This window comes from Diuraphis noxia, unplaced genomic scaffold (genome assembly GCF_037042655.1).
Source record: "Diuraphis noxia isolate RWA-SAM2 unplaced genomic scaffold, SU_Dnox_SAM2 contig0003, whole genome shotgun sequence".
Classification (NCBI taxonomy): Eukaryota; Metazoa; Arthropoda; class Insecta; order Hemiptera; family Aphididae; genus Diuraphis; species Diuraphis noxia.
The window spans coordinates 41783464-41802109 of NW_028301713.1; the positions used below are offsets into that span (position 1 = coordinate 41783464).

The 18646-nt window shown below is 30.9% G+C and overlaps 2 protein-coding genes across 2 annotated transcripts; both read left to right on the forward strand.

Annotated features, from left to right (window-relative positions):
- The first annotated feature begins 13914 nt into the window (after positions 1 to 13914).
- Positions 13915 to 16047, forward strand: LOC149057381 (E3 SUMO-protein ligase ZBED1-like). The gene is made up of 3 exons (XM_089223391.1): positions 13915 to 14747; positions 14992 to 15105; positions 15294 to 16047. Exons 1-3 carry the CDS (start codon positions 14551 to 14553, stop codon positions 16045 to 16047), a joined length of 1065 nt encoding a protein of 354 aa, XP_089079517.1. The 5' UTR covers positions 13915 to 14550.
- A 23-nt stretch (positions 16048 to 16070) lies between these two features.
- On the forward strand, positions 16071 to 17344 carry LOC149057382 (E3 SUMO-protein ligase ZBED1-like). Its single transcript, XM_089224627.1, has 2 exons — positions 16071 to 16753; positions 16847 to 17344. Exons 1-2 carry the CDS (start codon positions 16174 to 16176, stop codon positions 17179 to 17181), a joined length of 915 nt encoding a protein of 304 aa, XP_089080753.1. The 5' UTR covers positions 16071 to 16173; the 3' UTR covers positions 17182 to 17344.
- The last annotated feature ends 1302 nt before the right edge of the window (positions 17345 to 18646 follow it).

Here is an 18646-nt window from a genome sequence, read left to right on the forward strand (position 1 = left end):
GCAGCACGTCATATATACTTATTTTATATTATATATACACTTCGTCAAAATTAATGTGTACATTCTAATACCATTTGTTATTTGTGTTACGTTACACTTCCCGCAAGTTATTCATGAATAATCCCGCGCCGTCTGTATGTTTGATGCACTCTATAGTCATTTACTCTTTTTTTGTTATCACCATTGATCCATCTATTTTACCGGTTTCCGTCTGTGCTGTGTACGACGGATGACGACGACCATTCATATTATTATATACATTCAAATATATATACTTCATATATATAAAATATGTATATGGTTATTATATCTTATATTGTATATACCTGCTTGTATCATTATTTTATATTATTATTATTATCTCGGTTATAATCTGCTTCTGCTGCTGCCCTAACCTATGGCATTCGCTTCTAGCACACTGCACCGATCACTGTAAACAAAACGACCCACTCCATTATTACCATCGGACTACGGTTATCTTATCCAATCTGATATACTGACGTATTTCGTACATAATATACAAACGCGCCATGCGCTGTTTTTGTATAATATCCTTTTCGATTCATTCTCATATTCGACTAATTTGTAATACATAAACCAAAAAGATATTTAATGTCCATAAAAAATTTTTTTAAAATAGGAAGTGCACGTGAAAAAACGTTTTCTAATGAAACTCACAACGATCATAACTATCGAGCACACAGCACAAATATTTTTGAAACGTACTCACAAATTTTATAGTTACAATGTGTTCTTAATTTGGATCTTATATTTATTTCAAGACCAGAAATTATTTATAATAGGTAGGTAGTTAAAACAATTGCTATATATTGTTTTAATTATCTATTCTAAAGGCCACTGTACTTATGAGTTATTACTATTTACTTCTTATTAGCACTGATATTAATATATACCATTGATACAATTAGAATCAATTAATAAATTATTATGATATACATATAATATATACGTCACAAAAATGGCACACCTCAATGCATTTTTTTATTTGTAATAGATATGTTTCTTATTAATTTATAACTTCATCTTCATAAGTTGTCTGTTATTTTTATACATAAATCTTTATATATAATATTATATTTAGCACCATATTTGTAACGTAAAACTCATACGTCTCGATTTATTAATGATTATTTATAACAATATTTATTTATATACAATCCATATTCATGTATAATATATCTATATATATATATATATGTGTGTGTACAATATTATAGTATATGACATCCAAAGGGCTTTTGACGTTGTTGACGGCCGTACTCCTCAAGTCCTCCTCAAGGTGGGGGGGGGGGGGGTGTATACAGGTGACAGGAGTTATAACGAATCATCGGTAAGTATATTATATACTCGGATGTGTGTCTTACAACTCTACAGAATGTGCATTATGTATAGTTACGCGTTATATACAGCACGTTTAATATTGATTTCTGGCCAACGCACTCGAAAACACGCGGGGGTTATCTCGATGTATAGAATGAAGCGCTTGGCTACCGGCCAAAATACTCATTTATACTGATGACCTAACGCGTGACGAGTCGAACTTTTGAAACGGAAATCGCATTTTCATACTATATTTAATAATATATCATAATAATAAAAATAAGCGACAACCAATAATAATACTAATGATAAAATGAGGATATATGGCTACGCGTGGATTTAAAAGCAAAATTACCAAAAGAAAACACTTAGGTTCAATATATTATCAAAAGAAATACAAAAAGTGATAATACAAGGTTTCAGCTATACCAACAATATTGTATAGATGGCATGAACAACCTCAAAAGAGAGGAAAAGAAAACACCGGTATTCCTTAACCTAACCTTAAAAGAAAATTCCTCAGGCACATTTTCGTACTTATAAGAATAATTATCAAACAACGAAGGAATACGAAATAAGAGCGAATAATGAAACAAACCGACTTTTGGGAGAAGAAGAAAATATACTATACAAATATTTACAAATAAAGGGAAATGAGCTGGTGTAGACGATGATATAATAGATAGGTATTATCGCAGTTTTAATAATTTTGCTTCTCCAGTATGCGCATCTCTCCTTTACCTCCGGCTCCTGTTCCTGTTCTCTGCTTTTGATTGATGTTTTATTTTTGTTCAAGCTATATTATATATATGTATATGACGGGCGACCAATAAGAAGTATTGGAGAATTAAGAAATGGGTGAAGTAGTAATAGTAATGGGGAATGCGTATCAAAAAACCGTGATTATCATGTTTTATCGTGAGTGTAGTATAGGTACATATTATATGTGTTTTATTACTTCATGCGAAGTTAAAGTCTAAACATGTTTGTGTACATTGGAGTGAATAGACGAATGGGGAAATAATGAAATATCTATAATATGTGTCATAACTGTCAGTGCAGTCTAAAATACCCAAAGTTTGTTTAACTGATCGAAATCAATAATTTATATATTCAAAGCCATAATATTGAGTTATTTTATAATATTATACGTTGGACTTAAGGAAGATTAATGGTTTTGGAGGAGAGGGCGAGTTCACCGATAGTCACCTCTTTCTAGATCTGCCATTGCAAAGTAGGTGGATGTCAATATATAAATAGAGTATTCTTTTGGAAGTATAATATTATATTTTAAGCGACGTATACAGGACCTCCTATACCGACGTCCCGATTTTCATGCGAACGATCGAATACGGGCTGCCTCTTACGCGCAACGCGGGCCTTTTATGAAATGGCTTAAGACATTTTTATCTGCAAGGAGGCAAGATGAGAGGCTAGCTGAGACCTAAGCAAGAAGTACTCTTAACATCTGAGCTCCCTCCAGCAAATCAGTAGAACGGGATTCCAGGCCGGCGGGTGTGTGCAACACCGGGCCGAGAATAGGATCGATAAACGGGACTGATATCATATTTATCCACGTATATTGTTTAGTAGTAGGTGAAGAAGTGCAGGAGACAATTTCTGTTAATTATTTGCGCTATGTATATTCGTTTGCTAAGTATTGTGTTTAAATTTTTTTAATGTTATTCATCAATAAACGATGGCAGCAGAGGAGTAGCATTGTGCAAACATACTCTCCTCTGCTGTCGGTTATTCTAACTGGGAAAAAAAGTACAATATTACAAACTTATATTGTAGTCACTATCAAGGTGTTAATTAATTTAATTTTACTGCACATGTATCTGGCTAGAATATATAATATAGGTACGCATGGCGTTGTGTAAATAATATCGTATAAAACATATACATTTTAGCATAGATAAATAACATTTATAAGATTATAATAATACGAAACGCGCAGGGACAGAGGGTTTTTGTTTTAACACATTTTATTAATAACATAAGTATACATATATTACCAATCTACGACTCTAATACCGAACCGTACATATAAAAACTATCGTACAACATTTTGTACGCAATATTTCATTATTCTGCAGCCAATTAACTAAACACAAATAACAATTAATTTTTTGCACCGCAATAACATATTATCACAATAAGATAATCAGATGTCCCGCAAATACCTCAGCGGACAGAAGCCAACAACTCCGAAAAATCCAGAAGACCGTTCAGATTCGTCCAGCCGCAGCAACTACGTCTCGCCCGGCATCGTTTATCAGACGGAAAGTTATGATGCCGACGACGAAAAATCATCAGGTTCGTCGTTGCCCACACGGGAACCGCATCCTCTGTTGCAGTCATCTCCGCGGAAAAAGTTCCCTCTGAAGCGGAAAAAACCTGTGAAACCCGCCGTTGCAGAAGTCGAGGACAACGATCATCAGCTTTGCAAAGACTCATCAGTGACACCCGTGCCGGACCACAACAAATCTGTATAATAATAACAATGGAAACACGTTGTAAATTATGTTTATCAGCTACACGCGGCCTCATTTAATATATAATATATTATAAGAAATATTTAAAAACCGTAGGTACGAAACAACAATTAAAAATAAGCACCTCCAAAATTCAATTTCTGAGTCCATCGGTTAAGGAGATGTATAGGTATTAAATATTTTAAAAACAGATACGCAAAAATGAAAATACAGCATTGACAAAACAAAATTATACTGGAATAAATAGGAGTAGGTATAGGTATTTATTTTGAGTTAGGTAAATAGTCGGTTCTGCGCCATCACCACCTCCCCCCCCCACGGACCACAATCGGTAGAGTGTGTTTGGTGAGTGTTAAATTACAGTATTAAACAATAATTACTACATTATCTATATGGCTAAGTTAGAACTAGAACATGACAAGAGTTAACTGTATTAATGTATTATCGTGCTGATATAAAAAATATAAGTGTATCAATATCAACGCTAAGTCGGTATCAGCTATTATGTTAAATATAAATATATATTAATATACACGATAATTCGGAACGGACGATGCAGTGATGACAGAATAGAATATACAGAAAGACATGTAACATAATATAATAATAATCACCGCACACACACACACACACATTATGATGAAGATGACCACCCCGTTCGCTGCGGAAACGTGCCCTCGAGTCGATGTCCGGCATTTATGTATGCCGTTTTTGTTAACATAACGACAATCGCGTACCATTTTTCCGGATCGTCCGATGAACACAATGCTCACGGTACAATTCGTATACACACCCGGACGTGCAAATATACGCTCTTCATTATATTATAAATTTATAACACGAGCACGCTATACCCGAACTTGGGCTGGATGGGCGTGCGGGAGTGAATGGGTTGACCATCAGCATCACCGCAGAAGCGCGTCGTATTGTGTTTGGGATAATACAATAATAATATATAATATAATAATCAAATTATTGTCACGACGTCCACCGGATATCGATCGTGACCAAATCTGTCAGTATTCTCGTCGACCGCAGATATATATGTATATAATATATATATTTAGAGAGAGAGAGAGAGAGAGATTAAAAATATATGTGTGTGTAGGTGTGTTGGTGTAGAGCGTACAACGATAAATGTGCAGTTTTGAAGGGATTTCGGGAGCTGTGAAACGATGTTTTGACAATAAACGAGTTTCGCAAAATGGTACGTGACCATCGCTAAAGGAACGTAGGAACGTTGTACATCCTGCGCTGCTAGCTGATTATACTAATATTTTTCCCGGAACGGCGACGGGTCGATTATGTTGTACATTATAATAAGCAGAGATAGGTACTATTATTATTTTTTCAAAAAGACGAATGAACACAATAATATGATATAGGAGTATAGGGCCGTAGGTCAGAGTAAAGGCTAGTGTACAGATTGTTAGTGTTTAGGCGGTTGTAGTGGTGACGTTGACCGCTAGACCTGTGTCGACGACACGAAAACACGACGGTGTTGTTATTATTATATTTTATATTATTTTTATTTATATGATACGATTTTTGTTGTGTATACACAATTATAATAATAATAATACAACCTCTCTAGACAAGTTGTCTCTCAAAATGCAGGAAATTTACACTACACAATTCACCGATTCACAATAAATACACCGCACACGTTTTTGCAATCGTGTATATTATTATTATTATTATTATTATTACGGTATGATTCACACACGCGTGCGTGTGAAATATATTATCTAAATGGGATATAGCTGGGACAGCTGCTGGTCGCAAATAATAATATAAGTATTATATAGAAAGGAAAAAACGACGAATCCGATACCCGTCTGACGTTTTCCCATTACTATTATAATATTGCCCACATATACAAATTTAGTATAATATATAGATATTAGGTAATAGGTGTAGCTACATACTGGCGTGAATTGAAGTTAAAGTATGGAATAAGGTATGGAATGGAATATCGGTATTTTTGTGTAAGTTAGTGCATATTTTAATAATTATTAGAAAGACAAATTTTCGCAAGAGAAAATTATCACAATGACATCATAAACGTATAAATAAATAAACTATGAAATGTTTGTTGTATGTTATATAAAAAGTCAAGGTAATAAAATAAAGTTAGTTTTAAGTACCTATGTTAGGTTTTGCCATTATATTTGTTAAGAATAGATACTTATTTTAATAAGTCGTCGTAAATACTGCAATAAATTTGATTTATGGAATTTTTAATTATGCTTTATGACAGACATATTCAAACTTTTTCATCCCGCGGCTCCTTGGGTGTTCAAAATATTTTGACGGATCCCAAATTATTATGAAAAAATTGAAACAACACACAGATACAATATTGCCAATATGTTATATGGGTAATAATAACAGTGACTTTAGTACTAGGAATAAAACTTCAAATGATCGCGTCGTAAGGTGTGACATTTGATTTTTCAAAATAATTGCACATATAATATCTATAATAATTATACAAGACTTAGGTATGATGTTTGTTTCCGCCGGTGCTTTGACGTGAGTCGCTTTGCAAACTTTCGCGACGCACAGTTTGAATATACCTCTGCTTTATGACCATATTTTCAAATGATTGAGATTTTTTTTACTACTTTTAGAGTGTCCCATGAAAGCACAAAATTCTATTTTTCAAATAAAAATCTCAATTCTACTGTTCAATGGATAATTTTTCTAAAAATTGAATTACCTATGCCTATACCTATTAAAATCAAAATTTGAACGTGTAGTTTTTGAGTTATTTCACTTTTGGCAATATGGATGAGAATGGCTTAGTAAATAATCTATGAGAAATACAGAGACTATGGTTATTCGAATGATCCAATATAACATATTTTTATATTTTTGTGAAAATCCATTTTAAGGACTTTAACTTAGTATGAATATTTTAACAACTGAGAAACAAATCGTTAAAATATTGAGTTAGATAGATATTTACATCAAAAGTTGGTAGATTATTAAACTTTAAACTTCAGAGTTTGGCTTAATTTAATATTGGTGAATCATCCTGTATAATCGAAATTTAAAGGTTATCGAAAACTCACTAAACAATATTATATTATACTATTATACGTTCGTTGACATTTTTGTATTGTATTGAACGAAACGTTACAAATAAAAATAAAAATAAAAACAACAAACGACGATATTTCTATAATAGAATAAAACCCTTATCTGTTTACAACAATATTTCGGAGGGCTGTGCGTGTATTTTGCTCCGCTCAAAAGGTTTTGGGCTGTCGTAAAGTAGATTATAACACATGAACGTGCCATGTGATTTTAACGCGAAATCTTCCAATAAAAATATTATCCATATAGGACCTACTCTACCCACCGTTCGGAAATAATACAAACCACGTAATACCTTTCTGTGTGTTATAATACGAACATTACAAACACGTGGAATATTGTATTTACGAAATCCAATTGCCGTTCGTTTTTATAATATATATGCTATCGTATTTTTAGTGTGTACGCATCGACAATAATAATGACAACCCAGATTTTTATTGATTTTGTTTTAGCGCCAAAAATGTCGCTGTCGTTGTCGACTTCATCGGATAAATTGGCTGCATTTTAATTGTTTAAAATATAATATTATCAGTTACCACCCATACGCGTATTGTGTTTCGAGATAATAGAAAACATTCAATATCAATTATTCAAGTCTTCAAATTGGTTTCCATTGTATGTACATCGCGTGTGAAACAAGTGTCAATGTCAAAGTCTGTAGTTTGTTTTTAATTGAAGCATATACAATATGCCCGGTACATAATTTTTTCGTTTTATCATTTGAGAATTATACTGTATTGTTAGTTATTAATTATTATATATATATTGTAATAAATGTAGGACTGTGCGTTATTTGTGTTTTTATTTGAATCGAATGTTGCGGGAACCAATATAGAAATTAGTTAAATATCAATAGAAAATTCAAGAACTTATTACTGGTTAGTGATGGTTATTAATAATATCAAATAAATAAAAGTATATACATTATAATACATACCGAAACATGGTTGTTCGTTAAAGTTTATACGTTATAAAATATGTTGAGTTACTAGTTACGATGATTAAGTGTAACATAACAATGTGTATATAACCAGCATATTATAGTATATCATTATATTTTCAAACCGTATTATTGTATAATATTCAGGCGCACGGAGTGAAAATGGAATTATATTGGTCGTTACAAAGCAGATGAGTTACATACGCACACCCATCCGCCAATAACGGGTGTTTCCACATGAGAAAAATAATTGTACAAACATAATATAATACCTATATTGTATTATAATATAATAGGTATGGTTATAACTTATAATATGACAGTGCAAGAAAAAAAAATAACAAATTTGATATTTTCAATAATATATATTATTTTATTATATAGGAGGACGTCAATAACAAAGCTCTAATTACACGAAACCCATGTATATTATACATTGGGTGTATTAGTCTGCAATCGCCGGTCGACTTGTTGAAGGTTTCGAATCATCGTTGTATGGGTCCAAAAGTGCGTGCATAAGGGTGTTTTTTTTTTTTTTTTGAAACGTCCACAACAACAACAACAATGGAATCGGATGAGCATAAACGTTTTTATGAAGATAATTCGATCGGGCGTACATTTGCAGCGTAACCCGATATCCAACAAAAAGTATTAACTTCCGATGCGGGAGATGGAAATTTATTGGACAACAAAACGAAAAAAAAAAAAAATAAAAATAACACAAAAAAAAGTTCGTGATTGAGATTTGGGTTCGGTATTAAAAAAGGGGACGGCAATTATTGACCTATTAAAATATCATACATAAATGATGTGGGTACTCCAAGGGTGATATACCGTGTGCAATGCAGTGTATACGAAAAGCGTGAAATATGTGATGTTTGCGTGGTAGATGTATTGTACAGGTATATTGTATGTTATAATAATATTTATTATTAACTTTTTTAATGTTCTATTCGTACGTTTCAAACTTCAAACGCCATTATAATAATAATATAATATCTAAGGTAGTATAATTTTTAATAAAACGCAGTTTTAAGACAACTTCAAAATGGAAATTTGTTTTTAATTTATTTATTAATTTACGCGTCGGGAAAGTTTATTTGTGCACGCACCAGAAGAAAGAACAATAAATATTGTGTATTCAAATGCACCTCAAACTAATGGCCTTCGCTGCCGATGTTAATAAGATCAATTAAAAAAAAATGCACCTCAATACATACCTTTCAATTGAATACTTGAATTGCCAGAATTTTCTGGATAAAACGAACAAAATTGCATAATGATAAACTAAATTGAATATCGTAAGATTATTACTTAGTATATATTTTAATCGTTATCTAGCTATATGCATAAAAATATTCTGCTAGCATAATCACAGGCAACTATGAATTTAACAGACAGTTTGAGACATATAATAAGAGGTTGTATTTTTAACGGGCTACGGAATGTACGGGTTCAGCTAGTATGATATATTAATATAATATGAAGCTTTTTTGTTAAGCTTAATTATTTCTTCAGACCTTTATAAAATCGCACTTTCACGCGCTATAGTATATGCAGTATTGCGCGCCATATAATGTATTTATTTCATCCGACTCGTAAACAAGTCGAACAAGTTACAATGTATATATACAGGGTGATTTTTTTATCGAAGAACACTCATTATTAAAAAAAGTATGAGTGTATGAGTATGAGTGTTCTTCGATAAAAAAATCACCCTGTATATATACTATATAATATTGTGGGCAAAATTACTCGACAACTTGGCGCTATTATACGAATCGACGCATATTTGACATTTGTAGACATCGGCTGTCATTTTATCACCGCCAAATAAACCAACGTACCTACATCATCAAATTCTAGGCGACGTGAATCAAAATCTAGTTAACTCGATGGTATTATATATTTATATATTAGTATGTATGCTATAATTTTTATTTAATCTCGTTTAATACCCCCATAAATATACTTATAGTATAGGTATATTAACGGTGCGCACAGCTGATTTGTATGTGCACTGCAGAGCAAACACCGGAGATGCAGTAAAACCGGATTTCGTGCACGTATATATTATTTTATTGCATTGCATTGACCGCAAATATAATAACAACAATAGTCCAAAAATATTATTATATATTAAACTGAAAGCGCATTATCTATTATATTATCGTCTCGTACACTTGTGACCTATATATACCTACCATATCATACGAGTGGAATTAAATTAGCAATAAAATATATTATGCTTAACATACCTACTGTATACAATAACCGTAATAATAATAAACAATAATAATAATAATAATAATATAATACCATATAGTAGTAATAATAATAATATGGCTAAACGATATATGTACGCACGTTCATATATTTTGACAGCTTGAGCGCGCGTCTTGACATAGCTATTCCCTCTGCAACCCTTTTGAGTGCTGAGTGCCAGATGCACGTATATATATATATTTATGTACCACAGCAGTATAATCAGCAGCAGCAGCAGCAGCAGTGGCGATGAACGACCAAGCACAATGCAATAATATTATATTTAATACGTTACGGTTTCAACCCCATCACAAATGTATATGATTATTATTATTATTATTATTATTATACTATATTATATAAATGCAATGACCGGTGCCCTGTGTATACAGCTCACGTTTATTGTAGGTATATACAAAATAAACATCCGACGTTTATCACACATGAATATAAAATATATAACAATGATAAACAATACAGCGTGGTTATATCGATATTAAGTGAAGTGTAAATGATAATTAGCCCCAGTCGTCGTGTTTTCGTTTCGTCCCAGTCATTATTATCTTTATAAATATTATTACTATCGACTATCGTTGTTATTATTACTGTCAAACCAAACACACTGTGAAAATTTATTGAATCGTGTTGTAGATACAATAATATATATACATAAGCATATACTACTGATGAGGATATACCTATACATATCAGGGTCAATTTTAAGGGGGGGAAGGGCATCGGTGTGCAATAGTCCGGGAGACGGCACACTTTGTTAGTGGCAAAATTATCTCGGATAAAATAACCAAAACATTACTTTTTTCTTTGTAAAGAAGAAGATTTATCTTAAAAATTATTATACATTTTATTATTATTTTATTTTATTTTATTTATTTACCTATATACGTACATTTTTAGTTTTACATAATATATATTGTGATATTAAATAAAAAAAATAAATATTATTAAGTATGTAAATAAGTTGTTAGTTTTCATCCAAGATAAAAAATAAATAGATTACCAGTAGATTGAATAAAAATGCTAAGCTAAATTTTGCTATCTCAATACAATCCGCTGTCATCAATGTCTCCAATTCAAAGTTATTGTAGTTACGAGGTGATCATTTCAATTTATCCAAGTACAAAACTTAATTTACTCTTTACTTCCTTCAATTCGAAACTATAAGATTGTAGTTATTGCTTTTGCATTTTGAGTTTCAGAGAGTTCTAATAATCTCAGTCTTATATAACATCTACATTGTTATTGGTTTAAATTATTTTGGTATAAATTGTAAATACGTCTAAATTTTAGATAAAAAAAATAAAACCTATAACATCAGTGTCAAACTGTCAAATTAATTTTTCATTTTAATTTCACTGCGTACAAATACGAATATCATTTTTCAAATTGTCAGTATACTAATAATCTTACAACTAGCTATTAGGATAGATTTATATTTTTAACTTCAGGCTTTCACCTAGCTCAAATAACTATTTATTTTTTTCAAAACTGATTAGATTTTCAGTATTAATTCAAGGATATGTACTTAAGAAATATTACAATAAATTACATATAATTTATTTATTTTCTGTTTTAATGTTTAATGTCGTATGTCGTTAGCATTATATTAGGTATATTTAGTACCTACTAATGTTTAGTTTCTTCAATTTATTTATTTTTATTTACATTTTACATTTATGTTTATTTGTATAGCTACAATTATTAGGTACAAGGTCTGCTATAAATATTCTGTAATCAATTTCAAATAACCTACACACATATTAAACATGCTTGAAATATTTGAAAGCTTTAATCGAATTGACGTGTATCGAAAATTCAAAAACAGTTGAATAAAAAAATATACATATTATATAGAACTTATAGGTACCTCAAAGTTATTTTTTGAACATTTTAGACAATTGTAAATCAGTGCATAATTTTAAATGTTTAAACTATGATTTTATAAGGTAAAAAAATAAAATAATTTTTAATTTAAAAGTGTAGTAGATGAACCACATACTTTATGATACCCAAATATCCAAACCAAGTTTAGAATTAATTTAGTCATATGTATTACATCCCAATTAAGATCAAGAAACGTAAACGTTCTATAACGACTGGGTGATTCAATTAATAAATATAGAAAAAAAAAACTTAAATTAAGTAAGTACTAAGTTACTAGTACTACCAGTTAAAATATCGAACTAAATTTGAGGGGATAAGTATCGTTCTTAAATAAATCAATTTTGAAAAAAACAATTTAATTAATGGACTGCGTATAATAATAATAATAATTTATAGGTACGTAGGAACAGAAAAACAAACCTAAACTTTGGAAGATAATAATACTGTGCTGCGTATACCAGAAGAACAATGGTCGTAGAAATACTCGCATATGTCCAACTATATTATATGTGTGCATTATATTGTTATTTATGTATATATAATAGTAATATACTATATACACCACGAGTGATACACGCCACAGGGGAGTGGAGTGTATATCATATAGGTATATGTTATATTATGTATAGGTATTATATATTATATAATATATATATATATATAATATGATGTGTGTATATACGAACAATTAGAATGGCATTTACTATAAGTCATTTCCTGTTGGTATTTTTTTTTTATATAGTTTCTCATGGTGTCATTGGTGAAGGGCTATTTTAATAATAGAATAACGACCGTGACGGTGATAATAATAATACCGAACAAATATACATTATATACGTATAAAATTTAATAATTCGATACAAAAGGCCAAATTTGATTGTAATACCCACAAAAGGGGTTGGACGGGCGCAGACGACGCGCGCCTGTGTGTGTGTGTGTTAGTGTTGATAACAATATGTAATGAGGTTCACGAGAGCGTAAATATAATGAATCGTTAGATGATGAGTTGTCGAATCGCGGCTGCAGAGGTACATATAATATACATACACCTATATATAATATATATATATATATAGTGGCCGTGTACGCATCAACCACACCGTAGCTGCACACGACTGTATACATGACGACTATATGACGACTATAATATGACGACGCCGGTGTATAAGATTTCCCCCTCGCCTGTCCGGAGCTCCGCGCGCGGTCACGATCTGGCCTCCTCGATAACCCCTAATTATCCGGTAGCTCTTTCGGTTACCACCAACAACATCATAATCGTCGGAGGCCCCGTCACCGCCGCCGACGATGCCACGAACGTCGTAATTTGTCCATTTACCATTTTACAACCGTAGGCGGCCGACCGACCGACTTCTAGACGGAAAATTATCATTATTGCCGCCGCGATGTTAATATTATATAATAGTAATATATTATGTTATGTAGCTACGTACGCAAACCGTTATTAAAATCGACTCGATATCGTGAGTGTGAAAAAGCTAAAATTAATTGTTTTATCACGCTGTGTAGGGATACACATACAATAAATAGGTATACACATTTCATACATTTTAATCGTATCACAACTACAGTATAGAGGTGCATTGTATAATATTATTCATCATAATGTACTTATATTAATGAATTTATGTAAGAAATAAAATATGATTTAAAAATAAACGTATAAATATATATTATAAGTATTTAAACATAATGCTGAACGTGCTAAAAAATTATGCCGTCATAATATGTGCATAGATAAGTATAGGGTTGACGAGTTTTTCGGTATACCGTCAATACCGGTATACCGGTTTTTGCACAAATACCGCTACAACGGTATACCGTAATACCGGTACATACCGGAAAACCGTAAAACCGGTGCATACCGGAAAACCGTAATACCGGTGCATACCGTAAAACCGTAAATACCGAAATACCGTACCTAGTACCGTTTGGTGACGCTTTTTTGGTATACTGGTTATTGGATATAATTGCTGAACAGTTTTCAGTCTTGCCAGTGTTATCAGTTATACCGGTTATTCTATGGTTATTGGTTATACACTTATTATTATGCCTCCATGCAATAATATATATCACGGCAATAGCCAATAATATAAGACCGTGATATAAATTAAAATAGATTCTATTTTTGTAATGTTATTGTTTACTAATGAAAATGCGTTCATCGAGTCATAATTATTGTTGTAAGAGTGACTTTGATAACAGATAATATATTAAATATTAATATGTAATAACGTACACTGAACGTCTGAACACATCGAGTCATCTACATTGTAGTATTGTACCTATAATTAAATAATAATTAATCGCATTTATTATTGCAGGCTGGTTAATTGTTTAAAAAGGTAAGTTGAACCTATTATTGATAATTGATCTGTTTAGTTCAGAGAACCTTTAAAGTTACTTACATACATTTTTCAACCTGGTATTAGTAATTATTTAATTACCTAATATTACAATGATTTTTTCTTTTAGAAAACCATGCCAAGAAAAAGATCAAAAGTGTGGAATTTTTTCACAAAATTGAACAAAGACCAAGGGAGATGTTTAAAGTGCAAAAATAATTTTGAAGCTAAAGGAGGTAACACTAGTAATTTGATAAATCACTTGAGAATACATCATCCCAATATTCATTTGGAGTTTTTGAATATAAAGGGTCAAGATAACAGCTTTAACAAGTAAACAAAATTAATAATAAACATTTATATTTTAATAGGTATTTAATCTATGAATTGTAAATAATATACAAATACCTATTAATGATTTAACCTTTTCATAATTGTAACATAATATATAATATAATAAGAAACATTTTTTTTTTACATAATATTTCAATATTTGTAATGAATAATGATGATAAAATACCATTGTACTTTAATCTGCCATTATGTTCACAAGTTAATTTTGAAAATTGTTTGTTAGAAATGATCTGAATGAAACTGATGACATCAGTGATCCTCCTTGTGACATTGCTAATAATAGTGCAGAACATCATGAACTAGTGCCATTAAATTCCAGTACAAATTTAGTTCACAAGTAAGTTTAAAATCTAACTTAAGGTTATAATATGTAGAATAGGTACACTTACTGTTCTTATTCGTTAATGAACCACATACTCAATAAAAACAATTTAAAAAAAATGTAATCTAAATTATTTGGAACCCACTCGCCCACAGACCTTAAATGAAATAATTACATTTAATATTATTTTTATTCACTTGTAGATCTTGTACACTAAAACAACAATCTATGAACATATACAAGAAATTGGATAAAACAACCAGTGAAAAGTATACCAATGCAATTGCCTATTGGATTGCCTATTGGATTGCCACAGATATGCAACCTTATAGATCTGTATCAAAACAAGGATTTAAACACCTAATGTCTGTCATATGTCCTGGATATACTATCCCAAGTCGCCAAGTTTTTGCTGATAACAAAATTCCTGCTTTATACTTTGAGGTAAAACGTAGAATAAAACATGATCTCAACTCTGCACAATTTCTGTCGCTTACATTTGATTGTTGGACTTCCAATGCCCAACAGCCTTACATTGGCATAACAGCTCATACTATCAATAGTGATTGGGTTCTTCAAACATATTGTATGGCTTGCACAATTCTTGATGTAGACCACACTGCCACTAATCTAAAAGATATTATTGAATCTACACTTAAAGATTGGAATATTCCTATGTCAAAAGTATCTGCCGCAACTACAGATAATGGTACTAATGTTATCAAAGCTGTTCAGTTAATGGACTTAAATCATATTAGTTGTTTTGGTCACACATTAAATAATGGAGTTACATCATCTATGAATTTAAATCCAATAAAAACCATTATTTCTAATATTTCCAAACTAAGATATACATTTCATTATAGTTCAAACTTACGTAGATTGCTTCAAGATGCGCAATGTAAACTTGACCTTCCACAAAAAGTTATGCCAGCATCATGTGTTACAAGATGGTGAACTAATCTACCTGCTATTCAGTTTGTAAGAGATAATTATGATGCTCTTTATGATGTTTTATTTAAGTTGAAATCAAGAAAAATCAAACTGCTTCCAAACTGCAATGAACAAAAACTTATTTTGGTGATGTGCAAAATTTTTGAACCACTAAAAACTCTTGGTGAACATATGGGTGCAGAAAAGATTGTTACAGCTTCTTCAATTTGGCCAGTTTATACAAAACTTGAAAAAACTTTGCTTCACACAAATTCATCAAATTTTACTTGTGCCTTAACACAAGAAGAATCAACTAGAGCGAATAATAGTGAAAATTTTGGGGAGAGCGAACAATTATTTCCAATCTTAAGTCAATGTACACTTATGGATAATAATATAAATTCATATTTTAACACAAATGAAGTTTGTGGAGACATAAGTGATGATGATGTTGATACACATGTGGATAGTGTGAATACAATTGATAATTTATTAGATCATATTGAAAATCATTTAAAGGACGATATAAAAAGACCATTTCATAAACGTTACATTAATAAAGAAGAAAGTAGAATGTTTTTACAAAAAATATGCTTTTTGGATCCAAGGTACAAATCAGCATATATTGATCCAAGAGATATAGATACAGTAAAAAATTCAATTCAACTTGAAATGGATGAAATAGGCAACCAAGCTAAAAGTAAGGAACTCAAGGTTCAGAAAAATGATGGTATGTATAGTAAAGATTGGTTTTTTTTTATTCAAATATTTTTACTGAAACTATAATATTTCTGATATCAATATTGTTTTAATGATACTGTAGGATTAGCAGCATTTTTGGAAAACTTTGACTGTCCCGTTATGAACAATGTGACCGACGAAGCCTTAAACCAAATTGAATTGGAAAAATATGTATCCTTGCCATTTATTTCTCTTGATGCTGATCCTCTTCAGTGGTGGAAACTATATCATTCACAATTGCCTACAATATCATTACTAGCGATGAAGTACTTATGTATACCTGGCACCAGTGTGCCTAGTGAAAGGATATTTAGCTCTGCAGGGAATATTATTACAGATCATCGGTCATTACTATCTCCAGGACATGCTGAAGAACTCATTTTTTTATCAATGAACTCAAAATTTATTTCCAAGTAATATCTAATGACTAATTCTAATACTTTTTTTTGAACTTATGTTAACGTTATAGTAGTTATACAGTATACTGAGTTAATAATTTTTAATTTTGTTAAAGACAGGGCTTGTATTGTTAATATTTATTTATTAGTAAAAGAATACTAATAAATTTGTTTATTTTATGTTTAAATTTTACTGATTTAATAATTTTTTATTATTTAGAAACAGTTCTTGTTTTTAGTGGTGTGCTCAGCTTTTTGTAAATCCTTTTCAGAGTGTGCTTTTTTTGCCTTTTACAGACCCTGATATAACATGTTTTTTGATGTGTTCATGAAATCAATTTAAAAAAAATCCTAAGGGGGGAAGGTACTCCTTCATCATATCTTGTCTTATTACAAAAATAAAGACCTGAGGAAAGACCCTAATTATTTTAATCGCCTTAATAATATGATTTAAAAAAAAAAAAATTTAAACTTTAATGACTCCCTGTAAATTGAAAAAAAAGACATCCCCTACACTATGACACTGTGTTATTATTTTTTTTAAATAAGGTAGTTTCTTTGCCATACCCTCTATATAATTATATAATAAAATAAATATTTATATATAACATATTATATTGTAATATAATGTTTTTTAAAAATTGTTTACTCCCTCAGCACATAATTTCAGTGTTTTTTAGTTTTCCGGTATTACGGTTTTTCGGTATTACGGTTTTCCGGTATTACGGTTTTTCGGTATTACGGTTTTCCGGTATTACGGTTTTTCGGTATATACCGGTATCACGGTATACCGTTTCATACCGGTACCGAATCTAATACCGCAATACCGGTTTCAAATTTCAATACCGTCAACCCTAGATAAGTATAAATCGATACTAGTATCAATCAAGAATCAATGGAATCTAGATGAAATACGTTAAAAAAGTACATACATGATATATTTATTTTATGCAGTATTCCCAGTAGTTAAGATAAGTGAAAACTAAACAGACAACAGTGTGTATTATAATTGTTATAGATATAGGTAGCATAATGTGTTGTATTTATTTCCACAATGTAATTCTATAAACGAAAAATCACTTGAGAGTTAGCGCTACACTCAAATTAAATTCTCCACGCTACACCGATTACAATGACAAAATTGTTAGAAAATGTAAATGTGAGAATCCCCACATGGATTATGAAATTTAATAATATTTTTAGTTATTAAGATTGTGTTCGTACTATGAAACATGGTTATTAAATATAAATTAAGAATATTTCTTAAGTATACAATAGGTATATCTATGTTTTTACAAGAAATGTGAAAAATGAGTGCAGATTAGATTTTGTATTATACGTATTAATTGTTTTAAAATAAAATAATTAAAATATATTTTAGTATAATTACTATTAGTAGTTGGTGGTACCTCATCATCATAATCATTTTCTAATCCAACCATGTTACAATTTATAACATTTCCTTAATAACCATTTCTCTCATA

Bases quoted from the DNA above. Each gene is read 5' to 3' on its own strand.
- LOC149057382 (XM_089224627.1), top strand. From the start codon at position 16,174: ATGTGCAAAATTTTTGAACCACTAAAAACTCTTGGTGAACATATGGGT. The intron at 16,754-16,846 runs GTATGTATAGTA...ATGATACTGTAG, and splicing joins CAAGGTTCAGAAAAATGATG to GATTAGCAGCATTTTTGGAA.
- LOC149057381 (XM_089223391.1), top strand. From the start codon at position 14,551: ATGCCAAGAAAAAGATCAAAAGTGTGGAATTTTTTCACAAAATTGAAC. The intron at 14,748-14,991 runs GTAAACAAAATT...ATTGTTTGTTAG, and splicing joins CAAGATAACAGCTTTAACAA to AAATGATCTGAATGAAACTG. The intron at 15,106-15,293 runs GTAAGTTTAAAA...ATTCACTTGTAG, and splicing joins AGTACAAATTTAGTTCACAA to ATCTTGTACACTAAAACAAC.